The 16,009-nt window shown below is 41.3% G+C and overlaps 1 protein-coding gene across 3 annotated transcripts; it reads right to left on the bottom strand.

Annotated features, from left to right (window-relative positions):
* Positions 1-1,076: 1,076 nt before the first annotated feature.
* Positions 1,077-15,188, bottom strand: togaram1 (TOG array regulator of axonemal microtubules 1). Of its 3 annotated transcripts, none has more exons than XM_029460472.1 (23): positions 14,757-15,188; positions 13,019-14,194; positions 11,209-11,275; positions 9,525-9,653; positions 9,124-9,387; positions 8,743-9,026; positions 8,393-8,616; positions 7,649-7,749; positions 7,399-7,563; positions 7,208-7,273; positions 6,538-6,689; positions 6,272-6,443; positions 5,617-5,853; positions 5,104-5,227; positions 4,651-4,756; positions 4,206-4,441; positions 3,913-4,071; positions 3,556-3,682; positions 3,347-3,462; positions 2,991-3,174; positions 2,639-2,858; positions 2,440-2,526; positions 1,077-2,335 (listed from the first exon to the last, which is right to left on the bottom strand). In XM_029460472.1, the coding sequence occupies exons 2-23, from the start codon at positions 14,048-14,050 to the stop codon at positions 2,082-2,084; spliced, it is 4,506 nt and encodes a 1,501-aa protein (XP_029316332.1). In that variant the 5' UTR covers positions 14,051-14,194; positions 14,757-15,188; the 3' UTR covers positions 1,077-2,081. The 3 variants fall into 3 exon arrangements, with proteins under 3 accessions (XP_029316332.1, XP_029316331.1, XP_029316330.1); XM_029460471.1 differs by having other exon boundaries at positions 6,538-6,707; positions 8,743-9,023; XM_029460470.1 differs by having other exon boundaries at positions 6,538-6,707; positions 14,757-15,187.
* Positions 15,189-16,009: the final 821 nt, after the last annotated feature.

The following is a 16,009-nucleotide window of genomic DNA, read 5'->3' as shown; positions in this document are numbered from 1 at the left end:
AAGCACATTTCATAGTATGCCTTGTCTTTTGCTTCATTTCAGAAGGTATGTGTCTCTGTTAGCAAAGGTAAGAAATGTGAGCCATACTTAAGTAGCAAACATAATGAACCCATGTCGACAACACCACTGTGGTTAGCTCAGTACTTTAAAAGAGGAGAGTTTTCACTTTTGCTATTATTCTGAATATACCTCCCTCATTTTTATAGCTTTGCTTCTAAAGAATCTTTGATATAACTGCATTTTAAAAAGGGACTATGTGAGGGGATATAACCTGTATGTTTGATGAACTTTAATGTGAAACGGTTTATATGTTTAGCCAATGTGCAGTCCAGCTACTGTATTTGCTGATGCTGAAAGGTTAGAATAACTTTGAGCTGGAGAATTTGGTCAGGGCTTTATCAGGGTTGCCTTTTGGCTTTGTTCTTGTGAATGAGCGAGTCAACCCTGCTACTGGAGTGCTGTAAGATCACCTACTGTAACATGAGGGATTCACTTGTCTCATCATACTGTGTTGGATAGAAACATTCACAGAGTAATAGGGCTGGCATAAATCTCTGTACAATACAATTGAAAAATGGCAGCTACTTTTTTATAGTTAAAAGTTTAGGGGGTGAGATTATTATTTGCGGTTTATTTAATTCCAAACTTGGCAGCGATGTATCATAATATTTAATCCCTGACAAGCTAAATTAAAGTGATATCAATCTAAAACAAAGCATTGGTACATTTGGTTATTAAAAATGTAATGAGATTGTTTTTACTGCTCGCTAAGCCTTCCTCTTTTCTATGGCTTTGGCCTGGAGAGCCTCAACAGTCAAACACTTTCTTCTGGTTACTTTCCTTTTAAAGTCAGAAATGTTCTATTGTTTTACACACAGAGGGATAATTGACAATTAGGTTTACGCATGAATTCGGCACAGTCAAAACAGAAAACTTGTGAAGAATGTTTCTTGGATAAAATTGAATTCACCTTTTCAAAACAATAAGTAACGCTCAAGATTAGACCGCCACAGATGTGGTCAAAGTAACCCTTTCCCGATCCCATTGAAACTTGAATGGAGGCACCTGGAAATTGGTTTTACAGAAATAGAACACTTTATTTATATATCAATCTGTCTTTGTTCTTGTACACAAACAAGTTCAATATAATTTAACAATATAATGAGTTAAAAGGCTACTTGAAGACTGGCACTATACTGAGACAGAATCAGATCTGGGCCTTCACTGTTTCTCAGGCAACTGCTGAACTCGCTTTCCTCTAACGCTGTCCCCATCCAGGACAATTGGTTCCAACCCAACCTTAATCTAGGCATCAGTGTACATATATATTTATCTCCTTAACAAAAATATAAACAATTTTGATCCTGCCAGTACATTTTGGTCATGCAGTAAAACAAAAAAAAACACAGACGGTACCAACTCAGCACATCATTAACAAGACTTTTAAACCATTACACAACAGATAAATTATAAACTGTACCATTATACAGCATACGATTACAGATTAAGCTAATACTGTGCAAATATACATGAGCTGTACAAAAGTATTTTGTACTATTCTTATTAATCTCAATTCACAAAAAAACTACTACATAAGACATTTTGAAAATATCACATCACATTTGATGAAACAGCAAAAATATACACCTTTCAGGTCCCCGTCTTCTTCCCTGTCTTTTTGTGCATTTCAATCTTACATTCTGTAATAGTGTCTCTGATTTGTCTACAGTACATGTTTAGATTATGAAAAAAAAAAAAAAGTAAAGACAATCATAGGATGGTAAAATGTAAAACTCATGAAGTCTATTCATGATAATAAGCTACCTTTTCAAAGTGCAAAGAGAGCAGGTTGAGTACGTGTAAGACCTGATGTCTGTATGTTAAAATTGTCCATGCTTCGTTACCAGAGGAAATCTCACTGAGATAAGATTAAGAGCGCCTACTTTTAAAAGGACTTTCTCTTTATTGATATAAAAGTGCAGGCACTATAAGAAATGTAGAACATCTCTGTCTTCAAGTAAGGTCAGTGTTAATGTTCTTCTCTTTCAACATTAGGTTGTGTTTGGATTCTGTTTTACCTTTTATGATGAGGTCCTCAGGATCTCATTTAAATCTTTATGGACATTGGCAGGCTGGGAGGCAGCACACTCAGTCAGGCTGGGCCCCATCTGGGCGTAAAGGGCATGGCACAGGTTGGCGGTAGCACCCCTCACGCTGCCGCTCCGGCCATGAATGGTACCACTGTGGGTGGAGTTGCCCAGGAGGTGCCACAGCAAGGGAAGCACTTTCTGCTCCACCATCTGGGGCTTGCGAGGGTAGAGCTCTGTCACAAGTTCTGGTAATAGAAAGCGAGAAGAAACGAGAGGCGGTTCAGACGTACAATCCGATTTGAGAGGTTGGAACTAACTACAGTGTTCAGAATTATCCCGACAAACACACCTGCAACCTTTTCGATAAGATCCACCTTTGCTTTGCCGTTTAAAAAATGAGCCTTGGTGCAGAAGGGCTGAAGAAGAAGTATGTTATCTGTCATGGAAACAAAAGAAAATCACAAAGTCAAATAAAGACAGATTCTCCAATTGGATTGAGCCTGTTATTTCTCTTCCCCCAGAAATATTTGAATGTTCAAAATGATTACCAAGGTTTGAAATAAGTGCATTGATAGCTCCAATAGCAGCAGAGTAGATAGCGTTGTTCTTGGAGTTGAGGTGATTGTCCACGATTGCTGGAACCAGGATGTTGACCACTTGGGACAAGTTGTCCTTTAACAAGTGGATGATTTTCTGTAGAGACTCGAGGGCATACAGATTGACCTTGCTGTTGGACTCCTGCAGCCGGGCCTTGAAGGCATCAAACAACTGAAAGAACAAAAGGTGAAAGAGACATTTAGTTTGTGTTTCCATGAAGGAACAGAGCTACATGATGGTAACTGAGAACCATGAAAAAGCACATGACAAGGAAATATTGATAGGATTTGAAAAAGTACGAACCGGATATATACTATTGATGACCATGTTGGGGTTATGCTGGCAGTCAGCCGCTAGCTGGTCCATTCCCTTGATCCTCTCTCTGAAGTCCTTTGAACCCAGCAGACCTGAGATCTGCTTGATGTATTCTGTCTTATCTGCAATACTCTGTGTCTGAGATCTACAGCTGTAATGGCTATTAGACTCCCTGTAGATGATGCAAAATACATCAAATGGTTTACTTTTATCAACCTGAGAGTAGAGTATGAATAACATACTTTCTATATGCATTATACAGTGTGTTTAGCTTCACCTCTGCAGAATTGAAAATGTCTTGTACAGTGTGCAGTGCTGCTGTACTGGTTGATATTTACACCCACCTGTTGGTCTGGTTGAGTGGCTCTCTGGTGAGAGACGAGGCCCTGACTGTCCCACTGCCTGGGAGGGAGCGTCTACCCCTGGCTGACTGGGTGTCTTGGGGCATCTCACCAAGACCCTAAAAATAACCCAACAATCGCCAGATAAGATGACAATGTGACCTTTTGCAATAAATGTTATAAACACCTACAGACAAAAGAAAATGCTGTACCTTTGTCTTGAGAGTGAAGACTGTCTCTCGGACAGTCGGCAGGTCTTTGGTGGGGATATATTTCTCCAGGATCTTGTCGAAGTCAGGGTGGGATGACAGGGACAGCAGCATTCGACGCCCAAAGTACCTGTGGGTTGAAACAGTACGATAGTGAGAACTCAGACACTTGGATTATGTGTGGATCAGCTGTTAGACCCTACCACTCATTTCATTCCTACAAATACTTTTGTAAAACAGTACTTCTTTGAGATTCTCACAAACTTTGTGCAAAAACAAAAGTTCAAATCAAATTTGTGTGTAAAAAGCATGCGTGAGGCCAAATGGCTCCAACCTGCATGCAGCAACAAAGACAAATACCTGGCTTCCTGCGAGGAGTCTTGTGCGAGTTTGGTGACGGCAGGTAAGATTCGGTCTGTGAGATCTTTACCTCCAGACAGAAGACGGGCAGCACCGACCTTCTCGACCAGATTAGCCAGGTGCTGGGCCGTGCATTTTCTTACCACTGCGTGGAGGTGACTGACAGAAGAGCGGAAACCAATTCAGCAATCGAATCAATTTTATTTGGTGTTAAAAAATAGTGCAAAGGTACCCACACAAATTCAAGTATGGTGCAACGGCACTTTACTGTGCGTGTGTGTCTGTATACTGACCCGAGTCCCCCAGAGAGTAAAGCATTGATGCCACGAGTTGGTGTGCAGTGCTGCACCATGCAACCCAGGGCTGCATCCACATCCTGCCTAATGAAGGCGTTACTCTCCCCGGCCTTCAGCAGTAAAGCTTTAACGGTCCCCTCCAGTTCCTGGTCCATTGCTTTCTGCAGGTGTGTGTACAGGTCACCGAGCGTACACACTGCAACCCTGGAGACACTTGACCGCAGGTTCTTCACCTGAATGAGATGGATATTATTAATAACTAACGGGAAACTGAGTCATTTCTGGCAGTCAGTCAAGGATGAGAATATGTATACCGATAATTACTAAGACACTGAGAAATGATCTGCAAAATCCGATATCAATATATAAATCAGAGGTGAACAAACCAGCAAAATGAAAGAGTTAAAATGATGTGGGAGTGTTACACAACAAGTTATACTACCTCTTGAATGAGAAACAGGCAGACATCATGAAGCCTGCCCTGGATTGTGTCTGAGTGGTAGTGAGCCAGACTGCGCAGGAACGTCAGACCCTCGATCTTCTTCTCCCTGAAGTAAAAAAAAAAAGACACTTACATTTTTTTTTTTTTTTAAAGATACAGTTCCTGTTACGTATGATATACGCTGACAGTGGCTGTGCCCGTTTCAATAACAAAAGGTATTTTACAGTAAATGTATAGCTATGGATTTCGTTACCCCACAAATATCACAATATTTGGAATGATTTTGGAATATTTATTATTGTAATTATTAAGATAATAAATACCTGCAAAATGCATTTTTCCTGCTATTCTATAAACCTCTATCCTGGTTTTGGGTTATCAGTATGATGGATCCAAACTATTGTTCTCCAAAGCAGTGCAGCGGAGATACTGTAGCATGCGAGTGTTTCTCACCAGTCTTCGGAGCTCAGCAGGTTAAAGCTCTGCGTCAGTGCCAGGTCAGGCTTGGAGAACGGACACAGCTCAGGAGGCTCGGAGGGATTTTTCTTGTGGCCCATAGTACCAGGAGTTAGCTCATCTAAGGGGCCCGTCAGGCACCACACAACACACAGATTGGTTCTCATGTTACATCTCTATCAGTCAGAAAACAAGCAGCGCGTGTGTGGGAGGCGGTGCATTAACAGTAGGTTGTCAAAACAAAACATTGTGACACATTACCCAAAGCAAACATCTTATTCCCCCGTGCTCTAGTGGCTCTGACAGTCTAATTAATGTGCCAGCATTTTCCATAAACAAAGACCTGTTGAAGCTCTGGTTCATCTATTTATAATGCGGTGGAATTCTGCTAAAAGCAAGCGTCAGACCCAATGAGAGATGATACATCGCAACATAATAAAGAGACACTGTGACCTTTTTTGGTCGTTTAAAAAACAGATCATGAAGTCTCAGGTTTTTAGATGCACTAACCTGAGCTGTGGGACAGCGACGGCCGGGTTCTGCTGAGGCTAGGGGCCCTCCTAAGACGGGACAGGTTTTTGGGGTTGGGGGGCACAGTGGGGGGGCTCGGATGGTGGGGAGGAGTGAAGCACTTGATGGGGCTTTGGGGTCCTGGTGGGCTGACAGGACTGGTGGGGCTGATAGGAGACTCATCAGAGAGAAGCTCTGCCTTGGTGGATGCCAGCGTGCTGCCGTTCAAATGCAGATCTACACCAGAAAAAAGATGAGGATACAATAAAGCTCATCACAGCAAGATCCAATCCTAAAGCACAATATGCAGTGGTAATTCAATTATATGTTTGGCATTAAGGTCATAGTTGTGGTGTTGTACTGGACTGCATTGTATTGAGAGGTCTTTCTAATATCCTGATCGATTCTGAATGATTCCAAGCAGTTTTAAGCACTTTGTAAACCTTAAAAACACCAAGTTAAAATGTAAGTGTGTTCCAGCACCTGTATGAACCCTGTGAATATGGCAACAAAAGTGTTACCTTATTATGTGCCGTGTTATATATTTATATTCATCTAGAATTTAAACTCCGACTTAAATTCCACATTATAAAGAAATATACATTTAAGAGAAAAATAAAAACAGTTGGTTAAGGTTTCCAAATCTTTCTCTTGCCTTTGATGGTTAAGACTCTATTCTCCTCTGTGGGCGAGTCCGACAGCATCTGTCTGACTCGGTGGCGAATCTTGTCTCGTGTGTGGTCCGCTTGACTGCTTTGACCCTCCTGCTGATCCAGACACTGCAGCCGCATCTTATCCCGGTGAAACCTGCCATTCTTCCCCCTCTGCTGCAGTGGTGGAAAACACAACAGGTGGGACTTTGGTAGCTGGAAAATGTGTATGATGTACTGTGATTTTACCGCTGGACAAAGTGTGACTAACCTTAACCTCATCTGGACGTGGGCCGTCATCACTGTCGAGGTGACTGCCAGACAGAGCGTGGCTGTAGATGCCTGCTGAGAGATCGATGGGGGGTTTGGCCACAAAATCCCCCTGCTCAAGTGACGAGGCGGCTCCTGGACGGCTGTAACACACTGCAGTGCCAAACATGCCTAAGACAAAGCATAAGGGGGACTTTTGCAGAGAACTTAAATGTATCATCAGATAGGTGGACATCAGACCTTCTCGACTTCTAACATAATCAGTAATGAAACGCATTTAAACTCTGAATTTTGTGATTATGGATATGGGCCTCATTCACTAATATCTTCCTAAGATTTTTCTTTCATTTGTTCTTGAGAAAGGTCCTGAGAAAAGTCAGATTCATGACGTGTTGTTTAACCTCAATTATTTCTACCCGTATTCCTTTAATGATGAATCCCATTGTCCTGGTACATTCAAGGCTCATGCCAGTTAATCCTGATTACCGGGTAATCACTGCCAATGAATGAGGCCCAATGTTCACTGAAAACTTTGTCTATGCTTCAGGGAAGCGTGTTATTTGAATTTCAATATGTTGTTAAACAGCACTCAGCTAAAACACTTTGGCAACAGAATGTTAGACAACTGAATGATGATTTATGGGCACAAATCAAGATCTGCAGAGACTGACCTCTTCCAATGACTCCCTCAGGCATATCTGTGGCTGGTGAGTTCCTGCTGCTGTGGCTCTGAGATCCTAAGAATCAAAGGAGAGGAATACTGATTGATGTAATTATTTTTTTTAAAAAGGCACACAAAATATTACTACCAGGTAAATCCAGGAAAAAGGCTATGTTGTGTTTGACGTCACAGCTGACTGACCTTTGGCAGGCTTCAGAGCTCTGACTGATTCACGGAAGGCTGGTTTGACCAAAGGAGGGGACGGTCCCGTTGTCTCTTCCTCAGTTTTGATTGTTCCGTTGGAGTAAGTGACTCTCTGCCCAACAACACCCACCTCAGACGACAGTTCGCTTCTCTGATTCAATCCTTGAAAAAAAACAATTAAAGGACGTAAATAAGAAAACTAAACAACAAAACAGAATGGGGAGAAACCATGTTATCCCTGTTATACCTTGAAGGCTGCTGAAGTCCATGGAGACAGAAGACCTCAGTTTTGCAGAAGGCACTCTTGCAATGCAAGGTTTCATTCCTGAAGAGGCAGAGTTTCCGGGACTGTTGACAGATGAGTGACAAGTGAGAAACAATGCTGGAAAACTGCTTAACATTGTTCAATACATTGTCAAACACCACCAGGTGGGTTCCAGGTTATCACTGTCGTGAGGCTTGTATCACAATATCAAGTTGTTTTATTTAAAGTATGAGTTCACTCAGAGACCAATCACGGAACCCATCGGCTATCGGTCTGACGCTGATTTGCTCAACAGCCAATATTTCTTGGGTTCCGGTGTAGCCAACGGATATCTGGGCCAAGACTTTCTCTTCCGTGCACCGGTCATTGTTTACGGTCTGATTAGCAATTTTACTCAAAAAATAGACACACAATGTTTTTCACAAGTAGTAGCTAACAAGCTCATTTAAAAATAATAAAAAGCTATAATCGGCTTTTTTGCTCTCCACTAGGATTGTTCAACAAAAGCCCGCTCAATACTACTCGGACTACAAAAGGACCACAAAGGGACTATAAATGAAAACCACTACGCTTCCGATACCAAACTCTTGTCCCGTTGCCAACAGATTCTACATTCATATGCAGATATCTGTTGAATGAGATTACTCAAAGACAGACGCCATCTCCAGTGGTAGGTGGACTTCAAAAACAATATATGCTAAATGCGGCAAAATGCAGATCCTTTACCTGGTTTTGATGCCATTGAAGCTCGAGTTGGCAACTGAGCTCAGACTGGAAAGACCACTCTCACTGGCTGAGCTGGTAAGCATTGGAGAGGTGTGTATTGGTGAGTCTAGACCCAGGTCCAGCCTCACAGCTGAGTCAGGACTGTCTGGATCTGAACTGCTAAGGCTCACTTTGGCCCTCTTCTTGGCGGCGCTGTTGCGCAATGAGCGCAGGGAGTTCAGCATCTGTGAGCACCAAAACACACAAGTTGGCACATTTGAGCATGGAGGCATTTTATTAATGCAGCCAAACTTCAACCACCTGCAAGAGCAGACTTTGTGTTTCTTTAAATGTGTACTTTGTTCGCTGACCTCCTGCATGTCCAGAGGATCATCCTCTTGAGGATCTTGCCCCACATCGATGCCATCAGGGTCCAGATGAAGGTCCCTTTCTAGCTTCTGATTCTGAGGGCTGCCTGGAGCATTGGACCTCTGGCCATTATGGGACTGGAGCTGCTCTACTGTTGGGACAACTGGCGAGATAGATAGGGTTGCCCTGGTGCTGCTCAGAGCCCGGCGGAACGATGAAGTGGATGAAGAACTCACGAGTGAGGCACGCAGAGGCCGGGGAGAGCATCTGCTGAAGGGATGGTCTACTGTGTAGAACATGGAGGATAAGATGATACAGAGGCCATAACATGTTAACATTCAGCTTACAGCTCATATGTAGAATTAGTTTTAAAACAAAATTACCCTTTGCTGTGCCTGCTGCGTCTCTCCAGGGGCTGCTCTCTCGCTGGTGAGGGGTGTTCTCTCTCTTGTTGGGCCATGTGTTGGACATAGATAGGGAGGAGTCTGCATGACGGCGGGACATTGTCGGAGTAAGCATGCCTCCTGGGAGTGTGGCCAGTGGGTAGGAGGGCAGAAGGAATGATCCGGATGTGGTGGGGTTTGTGGGGAGGGAGAACGTGCGCTCAACACTAGGGTTCTTTGAGAGCATGCGTCCCTTGGGTGCCACTGTGAGATAGAGTATTCAGACATTAGGAACCATAAAAAACACAACAAATACAAGATGGAAATATAGTTAAAAAAGGACTCTGATTATTTTTCAAAAGGAACTTTAAAAGGTTGAACATGAGGTATTCACTCCTTACCAACATCTGGGTCAGAGAAGTTGGTGGTTTTAAAAAGGTCTGTGTCCAAGTTGAGGCTTCCACTTCTTCTGAGGCGTGCAGGGGAGTCCCTCCTCCTGGAGGACTGAGGCTTATGAGGCTGTGCAGAACCTAGATGGAAAGTAGAGTTTGCCTTTCACGCTCTAAACCTGACAGGGTTGGGCAATACTCCATAATTTACATGACAGTAACAACCTCTACTGGAAACCAATGATTTTAAAAGCATATTGAAAGGGGGGTTGAAATATTGTAGCTTTAGTGACTATACTTGGATGAGTTTAATTTATTTAGGTTATGCTACTCATTGATGTTCTGTAATCAAGCTGTATGATTTACTGAGGTGCATTTTATATACACTACATTATTTTAGACTGTTGAGCTACATTTTATTATTATTATTACTGCTTCATTATCACTTATGACTAATATTACTATTTATGTGTTACATTTAAGTTACTTATGTCTCATATTCGCCTCAGTAATTCTCCATCCTACCTGTGGTTGTTTTATGAAGGACAGTTGTGAGTGTAAGAGTAATGGGTGTAATGAGTAGAGAACAGAGTCTGATGTGAACCCAGAGAGACTGAAGTTGGGAGTGATACTGTCTCATCGTGTGTTGACGTTGACCCACAGCTTAGAGTGACTGGAAAATGCTTGCCATCAAATATTCAGGGCTACATTATTGATCCCATTTTCTTTTAAACACATATAAATGACAAACAAAAACAAAACTGTAGACTATCCCAATGCTAAATGCAATGTACTATTACATTTGTTATCTGGTGGTATCATGGGGAAGAATCTAGCATTGTTGAAAACTGCTTCTGGTGGACAGTGCTACTCCTTCTTCTAAAACCTTATTTAATACATCATTTAATGTTGCATCGAGCAAATGTTCAAATCCAACAAAGTTAACTATATGTTCCTGAACTTTGGCTTTTTTTTTTTATCTGGAACAGTCAGATATAAAATCACTGGGCTTCTTTTTACTGCGTTTGCCAAACTGAGGGGGAGTCAGGTGCTGGCAGGTCATTTTTAACTTGATGGCACCGACAAGCAGCTATAAACATACAACCTTGGAACACTTAGAGCAGCAGTAACACCACAGATTTGCTAGGCTTGTCTTTCTATTGCAGTCGGCTAATTGCTAAAGCTTCTTGCCACTGATATTCACTCAGAGTATAAATCCCATGTAGTAGGTCCTACTTTTTACAACTTGAGTGACATTTAGGGGTGAATTATGCAACATGCTCTGAAACTGTTTACTGAATGTTCCATGTTGTTCCATGTAGAGCATACAGTGCATCTGACCATGTGAACATATTAAAAAAAAGGTACAATTATTAGAGTTTGACGACTATTTTCAGTTATGATTCCTTGTGTCCATAACAATCCAGCAGGCTAGAAAATAAACAGTTGATGAATATAATGGCCTCTTCATGGCATGATGTGAGAATGGCATGTATGACATGTCTGCCTTGCAAACATGCTCATCCCAAGTCATTTGGTGACATGTGGCACGATGACTCCTCTGACTCAGCATGATAATCCAATTCAAAAGACGCTCTAAATGGAGTCCGGCTAAAGTGACCAGTCAGCTGTACTTGTCAACTCATGTGGAATTAATGTGACTGTAATGTTAAGAGAAGGAATTAGTCGCACTTACTGAAACTGGGTATGTAGGTCTCGGGACTCAGCTTCCTGGACAGGGGAAGGAAATCCTCACTGGCCACCTATTAGTAGGCAAAAAAGTATTTCCTTTAATAGCAACAATAGAGGATAAAATTCAATTAACTAAATTAAAGCGATCCTAATTGTAGGATTAAGTCTAAGTGTAATTCTATCCACTGGCATGAACAAACAGATGTAGCATATACTGTCCTGCTCAGACAAGAGACAATGGCATTTAGGTGGATCTTCTGCTACTGTAAACAGACTGTATATACATGACGTCTACTTTTCTCATAAAACTTTAACTGATACCAGTGAAATCTTAGTCTAAGATACATAAATGAAGTAGAGACAGAATTATGACAGATTTTAGCATCAGTGCATGCAGCTCAGCCTCTGACAGAGCACGTGGGTGAGGTTAGTCCCACTACCTACAACCTGATCAACACTCTGGACCACTTGTTGTGATTACAATCGACACTACAGCAGCAAATAAGCCATGTTTTACAAGCATAACCCTGTGATATTACCAATTAGGTGTCACGCCCCCTTCGGTAACTGCGTTGTGTGTTAATGGGGTTGCTGGGAAACAGACACTGATGTAAACAGAAGGTTTTTCAAATGGAGGCTTTAAGCTGGATAATACTTTCCAAAACAAAATATGGTCCGTTCATATGTTATGAAACAAAGCCGCTCATCTAAACCAATGGACATTCGAATAGAGCTGATAGTGGCGTATGTTTAACAAATCATTCCAGTTTTTTTAGCTAATGCAATATAATATTTTCCACATGACATCCTTTAACCATACAGAGTGATAGGTTTTTACATGTCTTATTCTCAAGACGTTGGATGCTCATCTTTGCAGCGACAGTGTCACTGTGCAGGGAAATTAGTCACCTATTGTATTTCTTCCGAGAATAGTGTCAGTGATCTCGGAGTGCTCTGAGATTGAACCTCTTTCTGTTTATAATGAATTGAGAGCTACATATTTAACAATACAATTGAGTTTATTGTTACCCTGCCAACAGATACAGATTCATTTCTAATAATATAAAGAGGAAAAAGGGAAATGAAACCTCTTATCTAGTCTAGAGATTATGCAATCATAAGAGGACACTGCAGATCTCTATGCAGTAAGATGTGTGAGATGTCACCATCTGTCTGCTGCAGTCGTTCCATACCGCTTCATGGGAGGTATAAATATAATTAGTTTCCCCCCCTAAACTCTCTCTGAGGAAATTGACACCTCTAAGATTTATTTTTGGACTGGTGCCTTTGGGTGTGATTCAGCTTGTTCAAAAAACAAAGTGTACAATTCTGATAGCAAACAAATGATGAACACCCCCGACTTTTGAAGAGGAATTCATTCTTACCTCGCATTAGCTTCATCATTGTTCTGTAAACTAAGCAAAACTGAAGGGAGGTAGACAAACCAAGCACACAAAAATAACCACTTATTTTGTGCTCTTTGCGATGACTGCACTTGCTCACTGATTGGGAGCAAATCAACATAAATGCCTGATCACCGACACGCTCTGTAATTTCAAAATCAATATGAAAAGCACTTTGGTGCAGTTAACAAATGACTGATTAAGCCCTACTTGCTTTGGATTTCAAAGAGTATTTTTAGAGGGGGGAAAAAAGCACTGCTTGTTGAGTCAAGAGTGTAAGATGTCTTATTTTAACAGCCAATCATGGAGTTAGTAAAAACACATGATAAATCTGGGAATGTTTCCAGATGGCATAATTATCCCAAGAGATAAGTGAGAATATTGAAAGTTGAAAGTGATTATGGACCCCACCTTTTCAGAGCACTTTCCATTCAGGGTACTGGGATGCTGGTCGTTCTCAGTGGATGAGAAGCCCGACATCTCCCAGGGTAATTTGTTCTTCCCTTTACCCGCGCTGACAATCCTCCTTTGAAGTGGAAGGTCGTCAGTGAGGGAGCCTAAACTGCCATAGCCATACAATCGCTCGCAGTCTGGTTCAGTTCTGTGGCTCCTGGCACTGCTTATCCGCCCTCCGTTCATCACCCAGTCCAGGTCCGCTCCAGAACCATACTGCATGGTGCACCGGTGTCCTGGTTTGGGGGCCACCAAGCCATACTCCACTATCCCCTCTGAGGAGAGTTTAGGAAGGACATGCCTTGCTCGTCTTGCCTGTACAGCTGCCATAAGACCCTCTGCATCTTCATTGAGTTCAACCATGTCCACAGCCTTCATTAGAGGCTGTTTTTTCCCTGTGTCAAGGCAATAGTCAAAAACGGAAAACAGCTCAAGGGCGGCGTGGCGGACCTTCCTTTTGCTGTCTGCCAGGTATGGTGCAACCTCAAAACAAAGCTTGGGAATGTTGAAATCTTTTCTAGGATGAGTGAGCATAGCTGCCATAATGATGTTAAGGACATCTTCGCGAACCCTTGAATTCTTTTGTTTCAAGTTGCCAATGACAAGATCCAATACTTGTTGTGGTGCAACAGTTTTCATCAGCTGTCGGAACACATTCATGTATTCATTTCTGGTGATGGTGCGAGTGTCCCCTAGGGCCTTCAGAGCCACTAAGACTATCTGTTTGAAATATCGGTCTACACCTGTATGTAGCTTCTGAATGAGTAAGTTCAAAACTTGTAATGTGCCATACAATACTTTAAAATTACTGTCATCCAGAAGCCGAGGGATAAAATGAATGAACTCCACAATACTGCCAGATGGGACTGATTTCATGTCGACTTCGGAGAGGACGTGTTTGAGCTCTTCCACCCCATTTGTGCGATTTTGGTAATTTTTCAGGTCCAGAAGCAGCTCATGTAACTCCTGGGAGATCAATCCAGGTATCATTATTGATGGTCTTATGGTTGTGGTCACATTTGAAAATCCAAAGAAGAAAACACAATCCTGTGAGGACAAAAATAACCCTCCTCTTTACTTCGGGATTTCATCCTGAGTGGTTGGTGATGGAAAACCATTCTCCTGGTTGTCAAGCTGTGAATGCAAAACATAGAAAATGACACATGACTGAATCAATTCCCATTAGCTTAGAGTGAAATGAGGAGCAATAGGCTAATTATATATACACAAACATTTTACACAGCCATGTAACTACATATTTTATCTGAGGTGGTGTCTCGACGTTATGATCGATCATCACGAACTACCGTTACGTTAGATTACAGCGAATGGACACAACAACCACTTGTGGCTGTCAAGCACGATAGTTATCAGCAGGCTGGTTTACATAACCTTTACTGTTGTATTACGTTACTATTTCTGTAACAAAAGTTAATATGATGCGAGTCAACTGGAGCCGTAGCCAGTTATAAGATACTAATGCCTTCAATGGTTGTACAATCAATCCCTGACTACGTTACACCGTTACCGTTAAGCAGCCTACATTAGTTAGCTAACGTTACATAGAACCTTGGCTAACGTTAACGGCAACACCACTCAAACGGTGCTAAGCTAACTCGCTACTCCGCTCATTTGGTAGGTGGTTAGTGCTGTCTGACTGGGCTAGCAAAGTTAGAAAAACAGCAAGAAAATAGACCTTGCATTTCTCCTGGTCCTCTTCCGTGACGCTCGACGAGACTATCTAATGTTACGTCGTCCAAATGTCCATGTCATGCTGCGGCGGCTACGGTGTTCTTAAGTGCAGACATTTTCCCTGGTTGTTTCAGCTGGAATATCTGGAGTGTTGAATGTTTGAAAGCTACGGAGGTATTCACACAGAGAGAAGCCCCCACACACACATACACTCATACACACACACACTGAGGCTGCAAAATGGCGAATACATGTCGCAAACTGAGCGCTTCCATGGTGACGCGAGTTCCAAGCTCCTCCAGGCGGTATCATCAACACAGAGCGGCAGCGTGGGCTCAAGATGAGAAGTCAATCAGAGTCGAGAAATCAACATATAACAGGACTAAAGCAGGATTAAACTATGCATTGTTATCTAGTTGTGTAGGAATATTCTAATACTATTTTTAGTGTGTTGTCGTTTGATGATATAATTTAATGTATGCATGGTTGTGTATTTGTGCATATGATGTATGAGTATAAATGCATAGGTGCATGTGTGTAGATAAATGGCTATGTTTTAAAAAGTTGACGATGTACAGTATTGTATAGATATATTTCTATTGTTTTATTATTAATGTAAATTGTGCTTCTATTAAGTTGTTGCTTAATAAACGAATGCTAAAAAACTCAAACTTAAAATGTATTGTAGCTTTCTGTTTCTTTTGTTATTCGTGTTATTCAGGTATCAAGATATATTTTTGTATATAGTTATTTTTGTTTACTTTAGTTTATCTCGGTCGTTATGAACTTATACAACTCAAACAGAAAAAGGATAAAAACTATAATAAATAATTACCTTGAGAGTAGTGACAAACCAAAGCAAGTTTATGCTGACCAAAAGAGTGTATGCTGAAGCTTTAGTTTGTCACACTTACCCTTTTTTCATTACTTATTTTTGTATAATTCCCTTTTAATTTTCAATTTAAATAGACTGAAAATGAAAAAAACTAAATGAAACATGTTATACAACCATGCATATGATATATACCCAAAGTCCCACAATTAATATACACACTAGTGTTCATACCTCAGTTTTATATTTGTTTAGTTTTTTTTATCTATGAAGTGTATACATGACGTTTACATTTACTGTAGACTAGTTATTTATGCTAAAAAGCTTTTAACAATGAAAGGAACAATGAAAATAGGACTGTACCTTAAGCACATTTTATATGTACTAACTTTACTTTAAACTTATGATTTATACACAATAATAAA

This window comes from Cottoperca gobio, chromosome 22 (assembly GCF_900634415.1).
Source record: "Cottoperca gobio chromosome 22, fCotGob3.1, whole genome shotgun sequence".
NCBI lineage: Eukaryota > Metazoa > Chordata > Actinopteri > Perciformes > Bovichtidae > Cottoperca > Cottoperca gobio.
The sequence above is the reverse complement of the archived record's forward strand: the minus strand, read 5'-3'. Positions and strand labels throughout refer to the sequence as shown.

Excerpts from the sequence above, each read along its gene's own strand:
- togaram1 (XM_029460470.1), bottom strand. The coding sequence starts at position 14,050 with ATGATACCTGGATTGATCTCCCAGGAGTTACATGAGCTGCTTCTGGAC. Across the intron at positions 6,708-7,207 it reads TGAGGGAGTCATTGGAAGAG|GCATGTTTGGCACTGCAGTG; the intron begins GTCAGTCTCTGC and ends GCTTTGTCTTAG. Across the intron at positions 2,527-2,638 it reads TGCACTTATTTCAAACCTTG|ATAACATACTTCTTCTTCAG; the intron begins GTAATCATTTTG and ends TTTCCATGACAG.